The sequence below is a fragment of the Podarcis liolepis genome, assembly GCF_965112155.1.
Source record: "Podarcis liolepis genome assembly, chromosome: 2".
NCBI classification, from domain to species: Eukaryota; Metazoa; Chordata; class Lepidosauria; order Squamata; family Lacertidae; genus Podarcis; species Podarcis liolepis.
In genome coordinates, this window is record NC_139555.1 from 89,053,318 (window position 1) to 89,076,139 (window position 22,822).

General features: G+C 41.2%; 1 protein-coding gene across 7 annotated transcripts; it reads right to left on the reverse strand.

Moving 5' to 3' along the window:
• THUMPD3 (THUMP domain 3 tRNA guanosine methyltransferase) lies at window positions 1–22,821 on the reverse strand. 7 transcript variants are annotated; one of them, XM_083492654.1, is made up of 10 exons: window positions 22,705–22,821; window positions 9,884–10,190; window positions 9,218–9,295; window positions 8,191–8,691; window positions 6,635–6,765; window positions 6,016–6,085; window positions 4,771–4,886; window positions 4,472–4,579; window positions 1,977–2,100; window positions 1–1,489 (listed from the first exon to the last, which is right to left on the reverse strand). In XM_083492654.1, the coding sequence occupies exons 2-10, from the start codon at window positions 10,139–10,141 to the stop codon at window positions 1,379–1,381; spliced, it is 1,497 nt and encodes a 498-aa protein (XP_083348780.1). In that variant the 5' UTR covers window positions 10,142–10,190; window positions 22,705–22,821; the 3' UTR covers window positions 1–1,378. The 7 variants fall into 7 exon arrangements, with proteins under 7 accessions (XP_083348780.1, XP_083348774.1, XP_083348775.1 ...); XM_083492648.1 differs by having other exon boundaries at window positions 9,884–10,159; window positions 22,705–22,764; XM_083492649.1 differs by lacking the exon at window positions 22,705–22,821 and adding an exon at window positions 14,603–15,027.
• Window position 22,822: the final 1 nt, after the last annotated feature.

A 22,822-nucleotide genomic window follows, 5' to 3' on the forward strand; every position in this document is an offset into this window, starting at 1 on the left:
TAGCTCTGGTAAAAACTTTATTACACAGAGGTAAAATTATAACATCAAAATTCAAATGCTACAACAACAGTGAGAAACACCAAAGTAACCCCCATAGATAGGAAAGAAATGGCAACTTGGGAGGGCAAAAGTGTTCTAATGACAAAGAGCTACCTTTTTACAGTAATTGGAACAGTGCTGGTGCTTTATTTCTCATGAAAGAACTTCATTCATAGCCTTTTACAGCTGCATGTAGCTCATCTCTTATCTCACAAGCATTAATTCCTCTCTCCCTCCTAAACCTTTAGCTCAAAATCTGAATTAAAAATTTCAAGCATGTATAATATGTTTCACCCGCCTAAATGCTTTCTAGACTGAAGAACAGTGCATTCAACATATATTTTAGAGTAGTATTTTAGCTATTCTTTTCAAGCTCACAGGAAAAGGCTCCCAAATTTGACAAATCAGTTTCAGTACACATATAAACAATGGACACAACCCACAGGCAACATCTCTTGAACACAGCTGTAATAAACCTTGGTCATTGGATGGTGCATAAGCATTATTATAGGTTACTGTTAGGGAACTTTTGAGTATATTATTTGTTAAGAGATGACATAACTAGCTATATTATCAGGTTAAATACTAAATATTCTCCACACTAAATATTCTCATCTAAATCTATCCTGTGTCCAAAACCAACAGTAGTAGTACACAGGGAAGGCTATTACAGCATTTTTCAAGTCTTATTCCAAATCAAAACCACGACTACAGAAATATGCTGAGGCTGATAGTACACATTCTCAGCAATATACATGGCAGATCAAAGTAAACAAGTGAATTGAGGCATAAATTGAGGTAGCAGGTGAGAAAACAGGCAGCACTATTGAGCTCTGAAGTTGTTGAACAAATGGATTCTGGGATACAGCTTATCATATAATGAACAGAAGCAACTAACGAGTTGCCTACTTTTGGCAACTAAACAAAACAACGCGGAGGTGCTTCTCCAGTGGCAAAATATTTTCATCTTAAATTAGCTGTCCTGTAGTAGGAAACTGGATAACTTGCTCTATGAATACGAAAAATACTTTTGCACCCAAACTGAAACAGTAACTCAGGTTCACAGGCACATTGAAGAGTTACTAGTTTCACTAATAAATTGGCTATTCTTTTCTATTTAAGCCCTGAAAACTCCTTCAAGAGTTTCTAGTTAGGTATGACACAACTGATCCTTGGACCAGCAAGCTTGCTCACTTGCTCCTATTTTTTTTACTCCACTCAATATCATAAGGATGGGTTGACTCAGAATCACAGGGAAACAATAAACAGATAGCCCTCAGAAAGAGTGCATGTGTGGTCAGTGAATTGAGCAAGATGTTACCAGTATGATCTTGTCTCTTTAATTTTTTTCTGCAGAGCGTTTCAAAAGGTACACAGCAGCATGGAGTCCCCCAACATTCACCCAGATGGTGTGAGACTTTCGCCATAGGTGTCCCATTTTTGACAAGGCCTGAAATGCAAACGAGTGGCAAGTTTCCCTTGACAAGCAGATATGAAAGTTACAGATATTTTTCCATTTTCACTTGCTATTGAAAATGCGTCTATACGTTACTTACTTCAGCCCCTATCTGGAACTCTTTCTTCTTTTTTTGTCAGTCACATAGTGTACAAGAAAAATCAGTTTCTCCCTCTGTCCACCCCCCTTCTTGACTTTTTTTTTTGAAGGTGAGGGAGCTCTTTATCCTTAGTTTAAAAGCACAATTTGGGATCTAGAATAATATATATTACACAGTTGAGCAATGAAAATTGATAATGCTGTAAGAGAGTTAGTCTTTTCTAAATGGCAGCAAATTGCTCTATACTGTAACAGTAATATTTGACTTTCAGTTTTGGCAGCATTTATGCTAGGTAACAGCAATACCATTGTCCTGCCTTCAGCAGTGAAGAACAAACGGCACTGTTAACAAATGCCTGGGGGTTAGCTAGTCACTACCTACCTTGGCAAAGCATTTCCTATCTTGAGTCAGCAGCACAGCTCTGCCAGTCCTTGGTCTGCAGATCCGGCCCATCTCCATAAGGCAGGATGGGTAGAGATCCCAGTTCTTTTTCTTAGACCCTATCCTAGAGTGAAATTGAGAAGCAACAGAAAGGAAACTTAGAAGTACAAATAGTCTATTGTCCAGTATTTCTTGCCCATAGTAGTGAGTTTATCCATATATTTAATCAACGGCAACTCCTTTCAAATTAACGAGGTGGAGTGGGGAGAGAATCCAAGCCTTTCATACTGCCTTGCTTTTAATAATTTATCGAATGAACATTGCGTAGAGGGTTGCATGAATACAAGTGAAGAATAAGGTCTCCAGTTTGGAATCTGGTTGGTTATGTAGAACCTTGATAATCTTACATTTAACTAAACTTCAAAAAAGATTTGTAGACGGTAGAATTTCCTATCTTGAGTCAGCAGCTCCTACCCTCTTGTTTGCTCCTACCCTCTACCTCCCGTATAAGCAATTTTTAAGCATCTTAAAGCAAGGGATTTCCTGAACAAATACTGAATATTTGCAGGGAATGTTCCTCCCATCTTAAGGTGCAAAAGAGAAACTGATTATGGAGCTATTTTAACACTAAATACCATGCTGGAAAATCAGCCACGTACAATGAAGAAATGGGCCCAACAATGTCTTGGAAATCCGCACACATTTCTAAAGAAGATTATGAACCTATCTAAGACAGTTTCACTGCAGAATGTTATTATTAATAAAATAATTAAATATTACAATGAATTTCTAAATCCAGAAATAGGAATACAGTACTTAAATGATTTAAAGCAATGGCAAAATACCAGTTTAAAAAGTACACTAGTAGCCAAAATTGTGGAAACCTTTTGGAAAAGTGTATTTCCGAGGTTTGATGGCTCATAACACCACTTTTTTATTATTAATACCATAAAATTATTTATCAATGGAAAGATAATTTAATGAAGAATGTAATGCAATAAATTTTATGAAGGATTATTCATTACAAGATGATACCTGATTGGCTCTCTAAACACTCCTTTTTGTTATTTGGCTATAATTTTTGATAGAATAAAGATAACTGAACAAACCTTGTTGCATTACATTCTTCATTAAATTATCTTTCCATTGATATATAATTTTATGGTATTAATAAATTAAAAAGTGGTGTTATGAGCCATCAAACCTTGGAAATACACTTTCCACAATTTTGGCCACTAGTGTATAAATAAGATGTTACAGGGTTGGGTCATTTTGACCACTGAGGGGTTTACAGGAGTTATGGAAGGAAAGAGTCATACTGTTCCAATACTTTCAGATCAGAGGTGCAACCTCTTACGCAGTACATAAATATGGGGAAACCAGGAAGAGAACAAATGGATTTTTTAATGACCTTTGGTTTAGATTGGAATGAGGTTCCATACATGAAAAAATGGCAACAAGATTCAGGTCAAAGAATAACTAGGAAACAATTGAATTGCATTTCAGCAGATCCAAATAATTATTTTAAGACCATTTATCAGTGCTACTTAACACCCCACAAAAGAAACTTTATATATAAGTGGGTATCAGATAAACGCTGGTGATGAGGATCGAGCAAAGCAAGGTATATACAGTAGTACCTCGGTTTTCAAACGTAATATGTTCCAGAAGACAGTTTGAGTTCTGAAACGTTCGAAAACCGGAAACTCAATAGCCGACAGCAAGTCCTCTGAGGCGTATTCAGAAACCGAAGCATTTACTTCCGGATTTACGGCAAAAACTAAAATCTTCGTCAACGGAGATATTAGAAAAGCGAGGTACCACTGTACACACCTTTTGAAACTGCTCTTAAATACAAACTTTTCTGAAATTTGTACAGGCTACATTTCTGGTATGTTGGGATATCACATACCTTTAGAAGTTAAAATACTGTTACTTGGGTATCTGAATGATGTTATCCAGGAAAATGGCTGAGAAATATTATTCAACCTTGTAACTGCTGTGACTGTTATAGCCAAAATCTGGAAAAATGTTTATCTCCTACTTTATGTGCATGGTTTGGAAAAAAATCTGGTCTATAGTAACAATAATTACATTAACTTATTATAAAAGAATACATATGAACCAGCCTAATCTGTGGGTTTTCTTCATAATATTTTGGAATAATAAGCTTAATGATAATGTTCAACGTTATGCTGCTTTCAGCCTGTTGTAATATTACGACTATTTGTCCAAATATTTATGTATTTACTTCATTGGAGCTAATAAAGAATTTTTAAAAAATAAGAAAAAAGGAATAAAGATCAAGACCCAAAGCTATGTTGACCATCACCTGAACAGAGATGGAGACCTATAGAAATGCAATCGTTTTCAACTTGGTAACTCTACAATGCAGTTCTACACTCAAATCCAGCAATTCCTTCCTCGTTTGGAAGCTTCATTGTACCTGTAAGGCTCTGGATCAGAAACATGGCTGCAAAACACCCATCATTTACCTCTTTCCAAATGGCATATCTGTTACAATGACATCCACAGAGCCAGTCCTCAGAGGTAGACTACAGATATCCCACTGAATACTATCTATAGGTTTGCCTGCAGGTGTGCTGTTAAGAACAAAAAACCAGATAAGTTAAGGAGTTATTACTTGGAAGAAATTTTTCATACCATACCAACAAGCCCAAGTTAATGAACTGGGAAACATTTTTTAAAAAAATATCCAAGTGACTATGAAAAAGTTAAACAAACGGCAAAACAAATATATGGCATAAACCACCACTGGGTACTTAATTCCCACCTTTCTTTACTTTGAATTTGCTTCAGTAAAGAGGCGATATTATTTGCTGTTCTCTTCACAGCCTGTGGATTGTTATCCCCAGCCATATGGTAGCAGTTAGGCCATTCAGTAGCCCCCTATCAATGAGAAAGAAACAGCAAACTTAGCAGCAATGCAAGAACGCAACTGAAATCTAATTCTAGGAGATAACATCTATGAATGAATTATATGGCACAAATTATCAGAAGGGGAACTGATCCTTAGTCTACGACCCCAAGTAAGGGGGTGGGGATTTCTCTGCTGTAGTGCCAAGGAAATCACAAGGGTCAAACAAACAGAAAGCAGATGTGCAAGCCACCCACGTAAAATGACTTTGGACTGGAACTTTTACTCTATGTCTCTGCATGGCAGCTAAGAAATTATTCCCTTTGTGGGAGGGAGGATCGTTAGACAAAAGCCCAAGCTAACCAAGATGAGGTTTCCACACTGTGATCCCAGCTCAGAGGAGAGCAATTTGTTCTTTCACCTTGCTTAGATTCTGGAAAGACCTTTAAGCCAGAGAGTCACAACAGGTAGAGAGAAAATTCTGTATCTGACACCTGCTGAAAATACCTCCCACATTGAGCTGTGGGATCTTATACAGGACCAGCACTGCAGTAATATTGGCCTATCTCCTAGGGGTGCTACAAAGATTTCCAAGACTACATTAAAGATGACCAAGCACTTATACTTAATCATAGTTGTGGAAGTAGAAATGGTTTATACATCATGCTATCCTGAGGATGTGCAACTTATCTGGTCATAATGTTTACACAACATAGCATAAGGAATCAAAGTCTACAATCCTAATCAAACAAGGGAGTAAATCCCTTTGAACCCAGTCTGATTTCCATGTAGAGATGTTTAAGGCTGTTTTGTCAGCCTTTTGTTCCAGTACACCAAATCCTACACAATGTGTTACAATAATACATTAACATGCCAGGACATTTCTGGGACTTCAAGGGATTAGGCGATTTCGTAGTTTACTATCAAATCTGAAGATATTGCTACTAATAAATAATAATAATTTTATTATTTGCACCCTGCCCATCAGACTGCTTTGCCCCAGATTGTCAGTAAACATGGTGCAATCCTATGCATGTCTAAGAACAACCTAGTACCACTGGATTTAACAGTACGTACTTCCTAATAATAGGGTTGCAACCCAAGCTGGGTAAGGTATTTTATGCTTTACTTTAAAACTGAAAAGATAAAAAGCTACAGTACCTCTATTGGTATAGCACCTGTACCACACATTGGATCAATTATTATGTCCGCTGGCTGAAGATCACAAAGCCTAAACAAAATTAGGACCAAAGTTTGTATAATAAAGACAAAGGCAAAATATAAAAATATTATAACAAACATAAAAAAATGAAAAAATGCTGTTTCTTTGAAAAATACATCCAACTTCCTCTTTTGAATTTCTGGGCAGAAATCAAGGGAAAAAGTGTTAAATAGTGAATCACACAAAAGACACTGCCAAATACATGTCTGATCTTAAAAATCCCAAGCATACTGTATAAATATGGTCCCTATAGGCTGTAGGACATAATAGAAAAAAATTAATGCCCTTAACAACATTAAAATAATTTTTTTTTACAAAAAGGGGAAGAGATACACAGGAGTATTTCATTTGAGGAGGATTATTTCTAAAAGAAAGGAGTTCCACACTCAGGAACTGACCACAATAAATACTTAATTGCCCGCTAATGTAAGGTACACCGAGGCTGTCTTCTGTTTGATGTTTAAAAGTAGCAGAATATGCAGAACATGCAGTTACACAACAAGTTTGAACAGAGAACATATGTTTTAAGAGATCTTGCAACTGTTCCAGTTTCCTTACCTGAGCATACCATAAGCTAGAGTAGATCGAAGAGTTGTGGGTCCAAAATGGGTAATATTTCTTCTATGAAGACTCTCTTCTGTTAAGGCAATCCCCACTACCACTTCATTATTGTGGATGTTGAGGAGAACCTAGAGTAAAAGTCCCTTACATTTAATATAGACATTCCCCCTTTCACTGTAGGTAAACAATGATATATAGACAAAAAACAGAATAGACTACCTCACTGAAGTGCTAATGTAGGATTTTCCAAATTTTTATCCTTTAAACAGCTATCTTCCATAGTCTTCCTATACTTGGGAGATGAACAATCTGACCCACATAACCTGTTTAGTCTCCCAGGATCTAGTTCATCCTTTGCTACCTGTCCCTTCCAACAGCTATGACAGGATAGCTGAAAAAGGCAAACAGCTGAAACATCCCAGGCTAGGAATTCTAGGAATTAGAAATCCTAAGGTCATAGGAGCCAACTTCTAGGAGCTGTGGGGGCTTTGGCCCCAAAATAAAATATTTGAGGGGGCTGGGTCCCCATGAAGTTGATAGGCATTGCCATTCAAATGGTGTGTGTGCACTGTGTCACATGATTTATTATGCGGGGCAGGGCTTCCCTGGGCCCCCACAATATTTTATTCAAGTTAGCACCCCTGCCTGAGGTAATGCAAAGAAAGCAATGACCATCTACTGGTGTATTTTTGCTAGGTGAAGTGGAGTCTGAGGTGGGGGGGAAACTAGGAAAACATATGCCAACCACTAAAATATACAGCAATCCAACTAATTCTTAGAACATTTATTCTTCCCACCCCACTTTTGCAGATTACAAGGAAGTGAGATAGAAAACACTATATCCAACCTCCACTATGTTTCCTTGTAACATAGAATGAGGTATCTTGCAGTTGGGCAAACTTGAGACCATTAGTCAGCACTTGTTTGTCAGTCATTCCAACCCTAAATCTCTCGAACTGGGAAGGCTACGTTATATCTAATGTAAAAGATGTAATTTTAGACTGGCCAGTATATGTGACCAGTGGTCCCAGTATGAAATCTCAACATAAATTAATACTAACATAGCCACCTCCATTTTAGTTTGAGCTGGTTCAGACATCAAGATAAAGAAAAGCTATGGTTTTCCATGATGGGAACAGAACACAGCAAGCCTTGGGCTTCAATGCTCCCCCACTCTCCTCTCTTCATTTGACACAGCTGCAAGATCAGATGTTTTCACATCTGTTGTTGTTGTTTTTGTTAACTGTAGCTTGTCTTTTAATCCAAATACAATAGGCTCTGGCTAATCTTAATTATAATGATTTTGAAGCTAGCTTGTTCCAAATAAGTCATTGTTAAGATAACCCCACTTTAGGGTTAGGGCATAATGTTAAAATTGCAGTTAATAGCACACATAAGCAAAAACTTTGATCACATGAACTTTATCATGTCAGAAGCAGACTACTGCTTATTGCTAAAACATGTAAATTCTGTCATATTTTAACCCACCCCTACTATTAATGCAGTAATAGTAATATTTTAATGGGGGCGGGGGAGAGAAAAGTATGCTGCACCTCCACATCAAAATTTGTCATGTCTGCTTTCCACTGAAAGAAATCTTGCACAGCTCCTCCAAAATCTCTCGCCGCCTCATTTGATTTGAAGCTGTGGTTATCACCAGCTCTGTTGCATGTTACCCGGAACTTCAGCGTCTCAGCTTTCATTTCACACTTCTTGCAGTCACCTGATCCATCTTTGCTTTCGCCATTGGATGTCAATTCTTCTTTAGAATCAGACAGTTCATCATCACCTGGTTGCACAATTTCATCTGTATTTTCTGGGTCTTGGACATCAGTAGCCTCGAAAACATTTTGCACAGGTTCGTGCAGTTTTTTATCAACAGCTTGCTCCCTGCTCCCATCATCCTCTTGTTTCTCTTTCTTTGCATTGGTTTGATTGCCCTTTTTCCGCCTTGTTTTTCTTTTCTTAAGGCTTGTATTTAACCTCCACACGTCCAAAGGGTCAGTCCATGGCAGTTTCTTAACCAAGTCCTCTAAATCCTTCAGAGCTTCTTCCTAAAACGTATCAGGAGAAAGTATCCATAAAAGTCATTTAATACAACTTATTATTTTCTATGTTTGCTAAATTTCAGAAGAGTAGCTGAGTTTATCTGGAGCAGCTGCTGCCCTGCTGCAGATATGGCACATTAGAGATTGGGCCCACCATAGTGGAAGTTTAGGTACGTGAAATGGTTCGTGTATGTCATTAAGCTTTCAACCCCATTCACCAACAGCCACACCTTCATATCACAAAGACAACTACTGAAATTATCCTGTATTTAAAAAGCACTCTCACATGTGGCACAGATGGGGTGTGTTCAGAAGGAAAATAATGTTCTGCAGTTCTTTAGAATACTTTCATAGGATGTCAATGTCATCAGATGTGTCAAAGAGGCAGCAAAAGTGGTGGGTACATATACACAAAAAGAAAAACGACGAACAATTTTTTGCTGCAAGAGACTAACTAGGCTACCTCTTTACATACTGGTTACATACAAGGTGGGGGGAGAGAGAGAGAGAGAGAGAGAGAGAAACAACCTACCTTAGTTTCCTTGAATTGATAATCTTTGAATTCTTGAACAACAACAAATAAATTGTCCACGGACCTTAACTGGTGAACCTAAATGAAATTAGAGACAATCTTCTTTAATGCTGTATTCTCCTTTTCTGATATTTGTCACTTGTACTTAAGTTCTGCAGTAGGCCAACAATTTGTAGTGGCTGTCTTTATCTTAAAAAATGTCAAACAAAACATGTGTTGTCTCTGAGGGCATTTCATGTCTTGAGGACATTTTGTGTTATATCACTGTAAACTTTAAATACAATTTTTTGTTTCATTTTTGTAGTTTCTATTTGCAGAAATGCATAAATAATGCACATGCACCTCTCTTCAGAATTAAGTGTGATGTGGTATTAAATGCTTCAGTCCTGTATCTACTTACTTGGGAGTAAGCCTCATAGGACAGAATGTAGATGTGTAAGGATTGGCATAAAAGTACCATTATTTCAAAATAAAATGCAAACAACTCCCTTTTTTCCCTAAGGTTGCATTCTGGGTCATTGTACGTGTCAGTGATCACACATTGATCACACAGTGATCACACATTTCCCCATTCCAGGAAAACGAAACATACAGTGGCGGTTGTGCTGGTATTTGGCTGTTTCCAGATTAACAGGATATATTATTCAAATAATAAAATCTGCAAACCTTTGGAAGGCTGGTTACGGGAATTTCAAAATATATTTTCCCTCGGTCCTTGCTAATTGTAGACTTTGATGCTAGCTTCTCTTGTACTTCATCCGCTGCAGTTAGCTCAAAGCCAGTTGGCACGGTAGCTCCAATAGTGACCACAATATCTTTAGGGGTTGCATCAGGATTGGCTTCTCTGTGCTCATCTAATGGCTTGCATGAATCACCAATGTTCACTTCAGATAGCACAGCAGCAGCATCTTCAGCTCCAGACATTCTGGTAGCATATATGGCCTGCACAGAGGCTTATGTTTTAGAAGAACTTCTGTAAAGGACAATAAGTCTTTAAGCAAATCTGCAAATGTAATTCAAGTAATTCACTTGTTGAGGTATTTGAAACAGTAAACAGTACAGATTCCAAAGCCATTACTTCTTCCCTATTTATAGGCATATTACAATTTAAAAGATGTTTTTGTAACAAACAGCACCTTTTTTTACGTAGAGCCATCTGATCCCATTGAATTCGATGGACTTACTTCCAAATTAGCATTCACAGGATTGCTGCCTAAATTTCAAGCAAGTAGATACTTGTCATAATCTCAAGATAATTTATTTTTATTTATTTTTAAAATATTTATAGACCACTATTTAATTAAAAGGATTAAAGCAGTTTACAACAAAAATACATAAAACCATCCAGTAAAAACGTACAGGCAAACCCCCCCCCCCAATTTATGTGGGGGTTACGTTCTGAGGTACACCACTGAAAAAAGCCTGCAAACACTCCACTCCACCCCTGCCTTATTTTGTGACATTTTCAGGTCACTTCTGGGTTTGGGCTGATGCTTGTTAGTACTGTCACACACATATTGAATGTGCATAAATGAGAAGTTGCCTGTATTAAAAAGTTAGTAACAGGTATAAATTAACCATTGTATAAAAATGTATTCTTAATTTCTTTCATAGGCCTGGCAGAATGAAGATGTTTTCAGCAGGCATTCAAAAGTTAAAACAGCAAGCACCTGCTGAATGTTTATTGGCACAGCATTCCACAATACTGGGACAATGACGTGACAGGTTCTATTTCATGTTGTTATAAAGTGAGCCTCGCCAACTCGAGGAATGAGCAACAATGCTCCTGCAGATTATCTCAGTGATCGAGCTATGATAGAAGGGGTCAGGTGATTCCTGAAGTATCCTAGACCTAAGTAGTTCAGGGCTTTGCAAATTAATACAAGGATAAGGCTCCTCTGACAATAGCACTCCAAAAACACAGGGTTGTGTTTCACTTCTATTTTAATTCCCACCTATCTGCTTATTCAGATACTTGCACAAAAAAATAAACCTCTGTGAAACCTGATAAATAGATAGTCCAATAAAATGTATATTGGATACTAGAAATCTTTATTTGGCAACAGCTTTCTACAGTGGTACCCCGCAAGACGAATGCCTCGCAAGACGGAAAACCCGCAAGACGAAAGGGTTTTCTGTTTTGGAGGCGCTTCGCAAGACGAATTTCCCTATGGGCTTGCTTCGCAAGACGAAAGCCCATAGGGAAATCTCCGGGGACCTGTTTTAAATTGCTGGCAGTCGGGAGCAAAGACTTTGGCCCACAGCCAGCCTTCAGAAGAGGTCCTGGACCTCTTCTGAAGGCCGGCGGGGGGCAAAAGTCTTTGCTCCCCCCCGCCTGCCTTCCCGGGACAGCGGAGACTTCTCCGCTGCCCCGGGCGATCTTAAAATGCTGGCGGGCGGGAGCGAAGCGTTCGCTGCCGACCCCCAGCATTTTAAAATCTCCCCGGGACAGCAGAGACTTCGCTCCCGCCCGCCAGCATTTTAAAATCGCCCCGGGACAGCAGGGGCTTTTAAAATGCTGGCGGTCGGCAGCAAAGCCCTCCTGTCCCCGGAGCTTGCGGGGCGGGAGGTGGGAAGAAGGGCTTTTCTTCCCACCGCCAACCTTCAGAACAGCCTTCTGAAGGCTGGGGGTGGGAAGAAAAGCCCTTGTCCCCCCCCCCCCAGCCTTCAGAAGAGGTCGGGGGACAGACTGTCCCCGGACCTGGTCTGAAGGCGGTTTCCCTAGGAACGCATTAATTGATTTTCAATGCATTCCTATGGGAAACCGTGCTTCGCAAGACGAAAAACTCGCAAGAAGAAAAAACTTACGGAACGAATTAATTTCGTCTTGCGAGGCACCACTGTATTTGATATTGCTTCATGCCAAATTACAGCCAAACTCAGCACTCCTAGGTGCAGTTACTTAAGAGGAGGTAGCATTCAACATGGCAGAAATATACACTAAGTTACACACCCAAATAAATGGAATTAATATGCACAAGTAATTGAACTGGGGCCCTACTGGGATGAACCTAGGCTGGCGAAGGCCCTACTGAATCCTAAGCCAGTCAAGTCCCGAAAAGGGACCCAGTCCAGGTCCACTGCTGTTCAAGTGTGGAGCAGGCACAACTAAACTCACAACCAAATACTTCAAAGGTTTTCACATAGACTTACAAGGTCTTGCACAACTTGGTGCTAGCTACATTACCTTTGAACTGCTTCCTTCCATACTGCCCAGCTCACTCACAAAAGTTATCATCAGAAGCTCTTCTAGCTGTAATATGTCCAGTGGAAGTACACCATATGGTGACTGAAAGGAGAAATTTCTCTGTGGTTCGCTCAACACTGTGTAACTACCGACTTTTAGAGATGTGCCAGGCATCTATGGTGCAGGTGTTCTACCAGCTGCTAAAAACTTCATGCCAGCATCCCTGGGCAACGATCCCTTGTACCAGTACTATTGAACTTTGGCAATCTGTTTATAAATGTTATTGCGTTGGCTTTATTTTGCAAACCACCTTGTTGTTTTTATAACATAAGAAAGTCTATAAATGGTTTAAATAAAAAAAAACCTGCTGCCACATTCTATTCTGGCTGGGAGGAACTTTAGAACTTTGTGAGTCCCACTAGACATAGTGGAACTTCTTCTATTCATGTGTGCACATAAAATGTTTTTAAATATGTTTAAGCCTTTCACTAAAATTAATGGGACTTAAAAGCAGTTACAGCTACTAGTCACAGAATAACAGCAAAAACAAGTAACACAATGAATTATTATCATTACATATTTATTTATACCCCAGCGTTTTTCCTGACTGGACTCAAGGCTACTAACAGATACTGTAAAAACAATCACTAAAAACATTTAAAAATCATTAAAAAATCATTAAAAAACAATCAAACATTAATAAAATTAATACTATATACAGTACATGAACCACTGAGTCTTGCAGAAGAGTACAGGTGAAACTCAAAAATTAGAATATTGTGGAAAAGTTCATTTATTTCAGTAATGCAACTTAAAAGGTGAAACTAATATATGAGATAGACTCATGACATGCAAAACGAGATATGTCAAGCCTTTATTTGTTACAATTGTGATGTTTATGGCATACAGCTGATGAAAACCCCAAATTAACAATCTCAGAAAATTAGAATATTAAATGAAATCAGCAAAACAAGGACTGCAAATAGAGCAATATTGGACCTCTGAGAAGTAGAAGCATACACATGTACTCAGTACTTGGTTTGGGCCCTTTTTGCATCAATTACTGCTTCAATGCGGCGTGGCATGGATGCTATCAGCTTGTGGCACTGCTGAGGTGTTATGAAAGACCAGGAAGCTTCAATAGCAGCCTTCAGCTCTTCTACATTGCTCCGTCTCATACAAAAATATTGCATCTTTCTCTTGGCAATTCCCCATAGATTCTCTATGGGGTTCAGGTCAGGTGGGTTTGCTGGCCAATCAAGCACAGTAATCCCATGGGCATTGAACCAGGTTTTGATACTTTTGGCAGTGTAGGCAGGTGACAAAGTCCTATTGGAAAATGAAATCAGCATCCCCATAAAGCTCGTCTGCGGAAGGAAGCATGAAGTGCTCCAAAATCTCCTGGTAGATGGCTACGTTGACCCTGGACTTAATGAAGCACAGTGGACCAACATCAGCTGATGACATGGCTCCCCAAATCTCTTTTCTGATGAGAGCAGCTTTTGCATCTCACTTGGAAACGAAGGACCCAGTGTCTGGAGGAAGAATGGGGAGGCACACAATGCCAGATGCTTGAAGTCCAATGTGAAGTTTCCACAGTCTGTGTTGATTTGGGGAGCCATGTCATCAGCTGGTGTTGGTCCACTGTGCTTCATTGAGTCCAGGGTCAATGTAGCTGTCTACCAGCTGTACGCCATAAACATCACAATTGTAACAAATAAAGGCTTGACATATCTCGCATTGCATGTCATGAGTCTATCTCATATATTAGTTTCACCTTTTAAGTTGCATTACTGAAATAAATGAACTTTCCCACAATATTCTAATTTTTTGAGTTTCACCTGTATACTTAAAAAAAATGATCCACGTAAAGCTAAGCACTGATTTCCTCATAATGAAGTTAAGCATATTGTTAAGTCCCTTTCTATTTTAATAAATGGGTTTACAATGCTTAAATCTGGATGAATCGTGGCATATAAAATATCCTGGCCAGAGATGAGACACACAAATTCCTTTCAAACCTTTTTGTGTGTGTGTGATAGAAATGATGCTACCTTATTTTTTAGAACGACGACGATAAAGCTGAAATATCCACAACTTCCCAAGAGTGACACCCGCAAACCCGGAAAAGTTAACTACTTAAATAGGTACCGAAGTTCGAAAGGAATAGCGAAGAAGAAAAGTTTCTCGTGTCTTACAAGGAAGGAGGGGGCAGGGAGGGAAGCGCCTTTCCTTCCGAGAGCCCGTTTCGCGACGCCCTCGCGGTCCAGGCGCCGCGGAGGGAGAGCGGGGGCCGCTCGAAACGTGAGACACAGACACAGACCGTATTTCAAGTTCTTCTCTCAGGTAAGGCAACAGCCGGGCCCGTTTTCCGCTCCTCTCCCCTCAGCCGAAACGGCAGCAAGCATCCGATCCGGCCTGCACACGAGGAGCACCGGGAATTTCTTCCGGGGAAAAGAAAAGGAGCGCGCTCGCTCGCTCGCAAGCACTTCCTGCGGAGCGAACTGAGTCGGAGGCTCTCACGGCGAGGCGCCCGCTCTGCTCTCGCGCTCCGCTCACGGCGCCGCCGCCACTCTGCCGCCTGTAGGAGGGCTCGCGCTCAACGGTTACTTCGGCCCGCGTTGCTATGGAAACCGACCTCGCGCGATACCAAGGCATTGGCTCAACCGCTGTCAACTGCCTTTGTTTTTATAGGGGCGCTCGTTTGTTTCCGTGTGAGTGCCAGATTTACGTAGAAGCTAAACAAGCTGTACTGTGTAGCTTAGGGCCCCACTCTCTTGGAGACCCCCCAAATTTAAAGAAAACAAACCGTGGATGTACATTTCCAAAATATAAGATAAAAAACAAATAAAATAAAACCAACATACAGCAACAGTGTCTTGTGTTGTGAAGGCTCCTATGATGCAAGTAATGGGCACCGCCTGCTAGCCTGCTCCCTAAAATATCACTGGTTTCCTCATTTCTATATATAGGGTGCCTACATTCTGCATGGACTGGTTGCATTTCAGTTCATCAATTACTTTGATAAAATACATATTTTGTTATGTGCAAATAGCTTTAGATACCTATTAGGTCCATAAATTACTATATACCATATATTCAACACAACACAGCGACAATTTGTTGTTGACAAAGGACAGCTGGACATATGAAGGGCCCCATTACCTTCAGTAGCTTAGGGCCTCATCAAACCTAAATCCGGCCCTGCGTATGACCCTATAATAATAAGCCGAGGGCCCGTTGGAGCCCCCGCATCACCTTATTTGCCCTCTGCGGGCAACAACAGCACAACCGCATTTGCATTTACTGTGAGGAGCAAGCCCCATTGCACTGGGCAAGGTTTGCTCCCAATCAAACAACATATTTGCACAACCTTTGACACCAGGTTCTGTCGTTGCAGCAGTGTGGATCTGCCCCCCCCCCCCCGACCTATGTTCGTTGCTTTGTGACAGGGTCTGCAACAGGGATGGAGAACGCTTGGCCCTCCAGGTGTTATTATTATTTATTAAATTTCTAAATCAGCCTTCATCCCAAGATCACTTTGAGTTATATAGAAACACAAAAATGTGTAACATAGTAACAAACAAAATAATCCCTTCTCCCTCAGGTTGTAAGGCCATAGATTGCCTGATTAGCCAAAGGTCTGGGAGAAGTGGGATGTTTTTGCTGCGTGCCTAAAGATATGTAATGAAGGTGCCAGGTGAGCCTCCCTGGGGAGAGCATACCACAGGTTGGGAACCACCATGGAAAGGCCCATTCTCTTGTGCCCTCCGGACCTCATCTGGAGGAGGCACACAAAGAAGGGCCTCAGATGATGATCGCTTAGTCTAGGTCACTTAATATGGGGAGTTGCGGTTCCTGAGGTATTACAGATGTTGTTGCACCACAACACACATCATGCCAGGCTGGATGGGGACTAGCAACGTGCCCAATCCCTCAGAATGCGCCTGGTGGGATTGCCTGTGTGTTCTGATGAAACTGAATTGAAATCACATTGAAAGTTGTTTTCTTCTCTGTCCAAACTTCTGACTAAGTTCACCTACATAAATTTGTTTAAGTTATCTGTGTCCTGCTTTTCAAGCAATGTTCAAAGTGGCCAACAGAAAAATAAAATATATAACAAATAAAAATACATGGGCATAGCAATGCCAAAAGGGGGCAGTGAAGTGGTATATGGTCCTCCAAAGCTCTGCTGGCTTGTGCTGGCCATGGCAGGTGAGGGGGCTATGTGACATTTTACGTAGCAGATCTCCATTTTGAAAAATTAACAGCACTGACAATGGGGTGGGAGGGATATAACCAAGCCAGCTCCAAGCTAGTGGTTGAGCCTCTAGGAAGAATGGCTACGAATCCAAGGCTGACTCTGCCACACCTGTTTTGCGGCCTAATGCAAAGTACTCCCAATGAAAACAGCACTAAGGCCGACTAACTCATAGCAGGGGCGTAGCGCCATCTGCCAGCGCCCAGGGAGGTTGCATGTGCATATGTTCCAGGGTGGGCAGAACACTTTATCCAGCCCTTGCCGCTGCCGGGAGGGTGTGGGGCATGGAAAGTGTTCTTCACCCTTTGCACTCCCTAGCCCCCGCTGGTGACGGTGGGCGCTCGTGCACCTGATCTCTGCGGGAGGGGTGTGTGTGCCTGGTTTGCCCAATGTGTACCCAGGGCAACGGCTCCCCTGGTGCCCCCACACTATGCCACTGACTAGTAGTCTTCCTGGTGTTGGATGCAAACACCCATCAGCCCCAGTTGGCATGGCCAATGGTTAGGAATGATATGAGCTGTAGTCCAGCAACATTTGAAGGGCCACAGATTCCTCCCCTCTGAACCACTCGCGTGCACATAGTAGGAGCCTCCAGCAGCCATGTTCCTCTCCAGCAAAAAAGCACCTAAGCTACAGCCTAATGCCTTCAGCCACCAGATTTGGGGGTTAAGGTTGCTCTGTAAACTATCTTCCTATGTATGTAAAATGTAAGGCTGTCATCACACAGTAGTTTGTGCGGCTGCCAATATGAAGACACATCAATTTCCAGCATGACAACAGGCAGACAAGCAAGGAGGCAGCAGCTGGCCTAGATGCGTTTATCAAAGGGGAGAAAGGGCAGCACCCCCACCTCTGACTTAAAGGTGGAAATAATACACAGTCTCAACTTTCAGATGCAGAAATCCAAATATATTAAAGAACACTGTACTCACAGTAACAAGTAAAATGCTACATGCAGTGTAATGCTACATATATAATAGTTCACAAGTCCTGGTCTATATTTCTAAAATGTTTTATTTCTTCTAGTCCTTTTCTCCATATATTCCTTTCAGTGTTTTTTAGGGTCATGTAGAACATTTTTGTTTTAAAAAATGCACTAAAAGGTGATTGCACCAAGGTGATGCACGAAGAAAGCATTTTAATTGCAGCCACCTGTGGCTGTTTGCAATGAGGAAATGATGAGTGGGGAAAGGGATAAGCGTGCCTCCTGCTGGCCTTTCTCCCCTATCAACTGCACCCTCACAAAGTGGCTGTTGAAACAAGAAACGGGGACCTGAGCTGCAGCTGAATGTGCCTGTGTGTAATATGTGGTTTGGCTCTCAGGATGCTCACTGAATGATTTAACATGCGTGTCCAGGGTCAGCATTCATCACATCTTCAGAAGTCTGGAGGAAATGGGTTGTACCAAAATGGAGACCATTATAATCTGAGAATATGTTCCAACAGTCTGAAGACTAGTTTATCAGTTGGAAATCCACCAGGAAAATAAACAGGTGTTGACTTTAGCTGAGAGTCATGCGATTTGTTAAAGGATTATTCCAAATATTGCTCCAAGTCTGAAATGCTCGTTTTACTTCAGCTTGAGTCCCTCAAAACTGATATTTATTCTGAGAATGATACTGAATGGCTCACTAGAGGGCAGTATTGCATGAATATATCAATCATAAACCTCACAACCACATCAATAGGTCCGGCTAATTAGTATCCAGGGTAAAACCAGCAGAGTGGGCTGAGATTTTAATTCTGGAGGGCTTTGAACATCTAAAACTCTTACTGAGGACAACTCTCCATGATATTTACCATCTAATAGGTCTGTTAGGTCAGTTTGGCAGTTGCAAAACAAGTGTGGCCCACTAAATAAAAATACAGTAAAAGCTGTAGTGTAGAGTGCTTCTGTTCATGACTACAGGCATCCCCTAGGATACCCCATTCCACTCTCCTCGGTTTTCCGTTTTTCTTTGCCAACTGATAACATGCCTTGGCCACTGAACATTCCTCATTGGCCTCTGGCTTTTCTTTAAAAAAACCACCAATGTTTTATGCCTCAAATGTACCCCTCACTTCCTCTCCCCACTGTCCTCACACATCTCCCCACTCATTTCAACTTATGTTTCTTGCTTATTCCCACTTCCACCCCTGTCAGCCATCTCTCCCCACCCTCTCGAAGTAAGTGGCTTGGTTTGGTGGCCCAGTGACTCCCAGATTTTATATTTGCTCATTACCACATGCTTGTGCAATCTAGCTGTTATCTGTTTTCAAAGGATGTTATCCCCTAAGCCTGGGTTGGGGGATCCCTTTAAAACATTTTTTAGAAGCCATTCACTCATGCTGGGGGACCAAACAGGGGCCAGTAGGCTTTTCTTAATCCATGGCCCTTGCCAAGGCTGCCCCATGTTGCAGCCTCAGTCTTCAGCCAATTTACAGCACAATCACACTTTCTCTCTGCCACCACCTTCAGATAATAAAGTCCAGCATTTCTAGTCACACTTTAATCAAAGGTAGTCTGATAAGATTCCAAAATGGCAGCAGTTGGTTTTTGCTTTAAGCCGTGCCCTATATCAGATGTACATTCTGTGCTCAGGTTTGACTATATGCTATCTTAAAAGCAAAGCATAGGATTACCTTGTCCTTATCAGGCCCATTATGAGAAAATATATCCCTGTTGTTAACGCAATCAAATTAAAGACTCCACTCACTTAATATATCTGGCTTCTTCATCGACTTTTGCAGTGTAATGGTCTCAATAGCATTTTTTTTATTTCAAATGCAGAGGGTTTCAGACTGGAAATATCTCCTTTCTAATATTCAGACGATGTAGAGGAATGGCAGCCCTTGTTGGCTCTTGAACAATGTGAAAATGCGTACTGTGCCAAGAGGAACTATACCAAGCCAAATATTAGGAAAAATTATTGTCTCAAGCGGTTGGTTTCAGATGGTTTTGTAGCATTCTGATCCAAATGATTGTGTACTCAGAGCCATTGTTAATCAAGCAGCTTGTGTAGACAGCTTTCGCAATGTGCCATTGATGAGGGGGCTGGCATATATAGCCTTGGAGAAACTGTACATTGCAATGCCAAGACTGTTAGAAGTACTTCTGCAATCAAAGAACCTTATACTCCAGTAGTCTGTTTACAAATGATGGTGTAAAACTGTTGTAATTTTAACTCATCTTCCAGTTAGTCAAACAGATATGGTGGTACAAAGCTGCTAGTCAGTTTTTCTGCCCTGGCAAGACTAGCTCCAATGAATGAATCTCTCTGTGTATCCTTTATTCACCACTAAAATGGGAACATAAGCTTACCTCATCTCATTTTGGAAATTGGGCACTTGAGAATTTTAAATTATTCTCTGTTCAGCATAAAAAATTACCACTGTGAAATACAGACATGCTAAAAAGAATGAAGCACTTATGATTGACAAAAAAATATTGAAGGTCAACATTAAGAAATAAAATACAGCAATTAGGAACTAACTTATAGCAGCCTCAAGGAATCCCTGTTGGAGTTAGAGAACAAATGAGAATGGAAGCTGTGAGGCACACAAGCAATGTCATTAAACAGAAAGACAAATACCAAGCACCTTAAGGTGAAGAATTGTTTCCATGACAACAGATTGCTGCTGGAGCTATTTCTTTAAAAAATTATGATGATCTTTCTGTCTGTTTGGTTGCTACAATCTAGGCCTCCATGTTCAGGAAAATTATGCTGATGAACAGGAGAGGTATATCATCTTCTTGACTTGTTGTTTTTACAACCATGGTCCTAAACACTTGCTTCTTATTGGAACGGTAAGAAAGCTTGCTATAGTTAAAAGGGTATGAGGAAGTGATGCAGTGTAGGAGGGAGGGAAGACAAAAACAACCCCAAGATATGTTTTATAGTTTTAGGGTTGCCATACATCCAGAATTTCCCGGCCATAACCAGAATACTGCAGTTGGAAGCAGTGTCTGGGTGGAAATTGCTGAAATGTTTGAAATATGCACTTGATTTGTCTGGGAGAGATAAACCAGGAACCTGGATTCACACAGGACACTAAGCCAAACCATAGCTTAGCTAACAGCAAAGGGGCAGTGGCACTGGCACTTACTTACTTACTTACTTACTTACCTACTCTGTACTAACAAACTTCAAGTTCCACTCCAATGGGTTCTCCTAGACCCAGGATACTACACAATTCAGTCTCACTTATTCCCTGTGAGCTCTTAACAATAACCTAGGAATTGTGGGGTAGAGGAGTGGTACAAAGCCAGCTGGATACAGATGTTACCATTAACAAATGTATTTATGCTGATTTGTTACAAGATCATTAAGTGCACAGGCTTATCTGGTTATTTTAAAATAGTACTGCATATTTAAACGAGCACACACTTTGTTAACTTGTTACTGCCCTTTTAAGTACCAACAGCTTCTATTCAACTACAGTACGTATTAATGATATACTAAGACAGCTTGAAGGAAGCAGTTAGTTACCCTATAAAAACTCCTTACCCAAAATGCTCCCTTTATCTCTCTATGCACCCCAATTAAGCTTCACAAACACTGTCACTGAGGGCTGGGCTGGAAGCCTCCCCCCCCCCCAGCCTTTTACTGGCCTATTAAACCTCAAGCTGGTCTGGCGCTACTGCCCTGGAAATCTTCCCTCTGGCCTTCCTACCAGCCACTAGAGACCAACATCCCAAGCTGCTTCTCTCTTCTCCCCAGTTTCTCCCCTTGTCTCTCCCATCTAAGCCAAGTGATTCAATTGGCCCCAGCAAGTCTCTGGCCATCTCGATCCATTTCAATTGGGGTTTTGGCCTAGTTTTGGCCCAGAAACTGCTTTGGACTCTGCACGATAACCTCTGTCAGGAGAAAGATGGAAGAAATGTGTTACTGTTAATTCTTCTCAATCTCTCAGCAGCTTTTGACACCACCTGGAATGGCTGTCTGAGTTGGGGGTGGGTGGCACTGATTTTGCAGTGGTTCTGGTCCTGGATGATCATTTCCCAGAGGGTGATGCTTGGGGTGGGGGGTGGCCCTGCGTAGCCTCCAATGTGGGGTTCCTCAGGACTCAGTTTTATCCACCATGCTGCTTAACATCTACATGAAACCGCTGGACCTCTGGAGTTTTGGAGCACGTCAGCAATATGCTGATGACACACAGCTCTACTTCTCCATTATATCTGAAGGTGTAGCAGTGGATGTGCTGAACTGTTGTCTTGCCTTGGCAATGGACAGGATGAGGGCCAACAAGCTGAAGCTCAATCCAGCTAAGACTGAGGCATGGCTGATGGGTGGTTCACTAGACCACATGGCTGGGAGGTTGCCTGCTCTTGATGGGGTTACATTCCTTTTGAAGGAATGGGTACATAGCTTGAGGGTACTCCTGGATCCTTTGCTTTTGCTTGAGGCTCAGATGACCTTGGTGCTGCAGAGTGCTTTCCATCAGCTTTGGCTGGTGGCCCAGCTGACCCTTATCTGGACAGGGATAGCCTAACTCATGCATCTCCAACCTTCAGCCCTCCAGATGTTTTGGACTACAATTCCCATCATCCCTGACCACTGGTCCTGTTAGCTAGGGATCATGGGAATTGTAGGCTAAAACATCTGGAGGGCCACAGGTTGGGGATGCCTCACCTAACTTCTGTTGCCTGTGATTTGAACCTCTAGGTTAGTTTACTGCAAAGCATTATGTGTGGGACTGCCTCCAAAAATGGTTTGGTGGCCGGGTTCCTCATGTGATCATCATCTGAGGCCTGCCTTTGTGTGCCCTCACCATGAGAGGCCTGGAGGGGAGTAACATGAGAATAAGCCTTTTCTGAGGTGGCTCCCCATTGGTGGCTCGCCTGGTGCCTTCATTACATATCTTTAGGCACCATGCAAAAACATTTCTCTATTACCAGGCCTTTGGCTTATTGATTTGTTTTTATTTTATTATGTATTTTGTGTTCTCATTTTATATTTTTATGTTGTAAACCGCCCTGTGATCTTTGGATGAAGGGCAGTATACAAATTTAATAAATACCAATTATCATCATCATCATCATCAAGCCACTCTGCCTGCCTCTGAGATCTTCCTTCTTCTTCCCTGGTCCTCTTCCATCTTCATCTTCTAGATGACTTCATGAACACCAAGCTCCAACGTCGCTAACTAACTCCCTGCTGATCAGCACCCATTCATA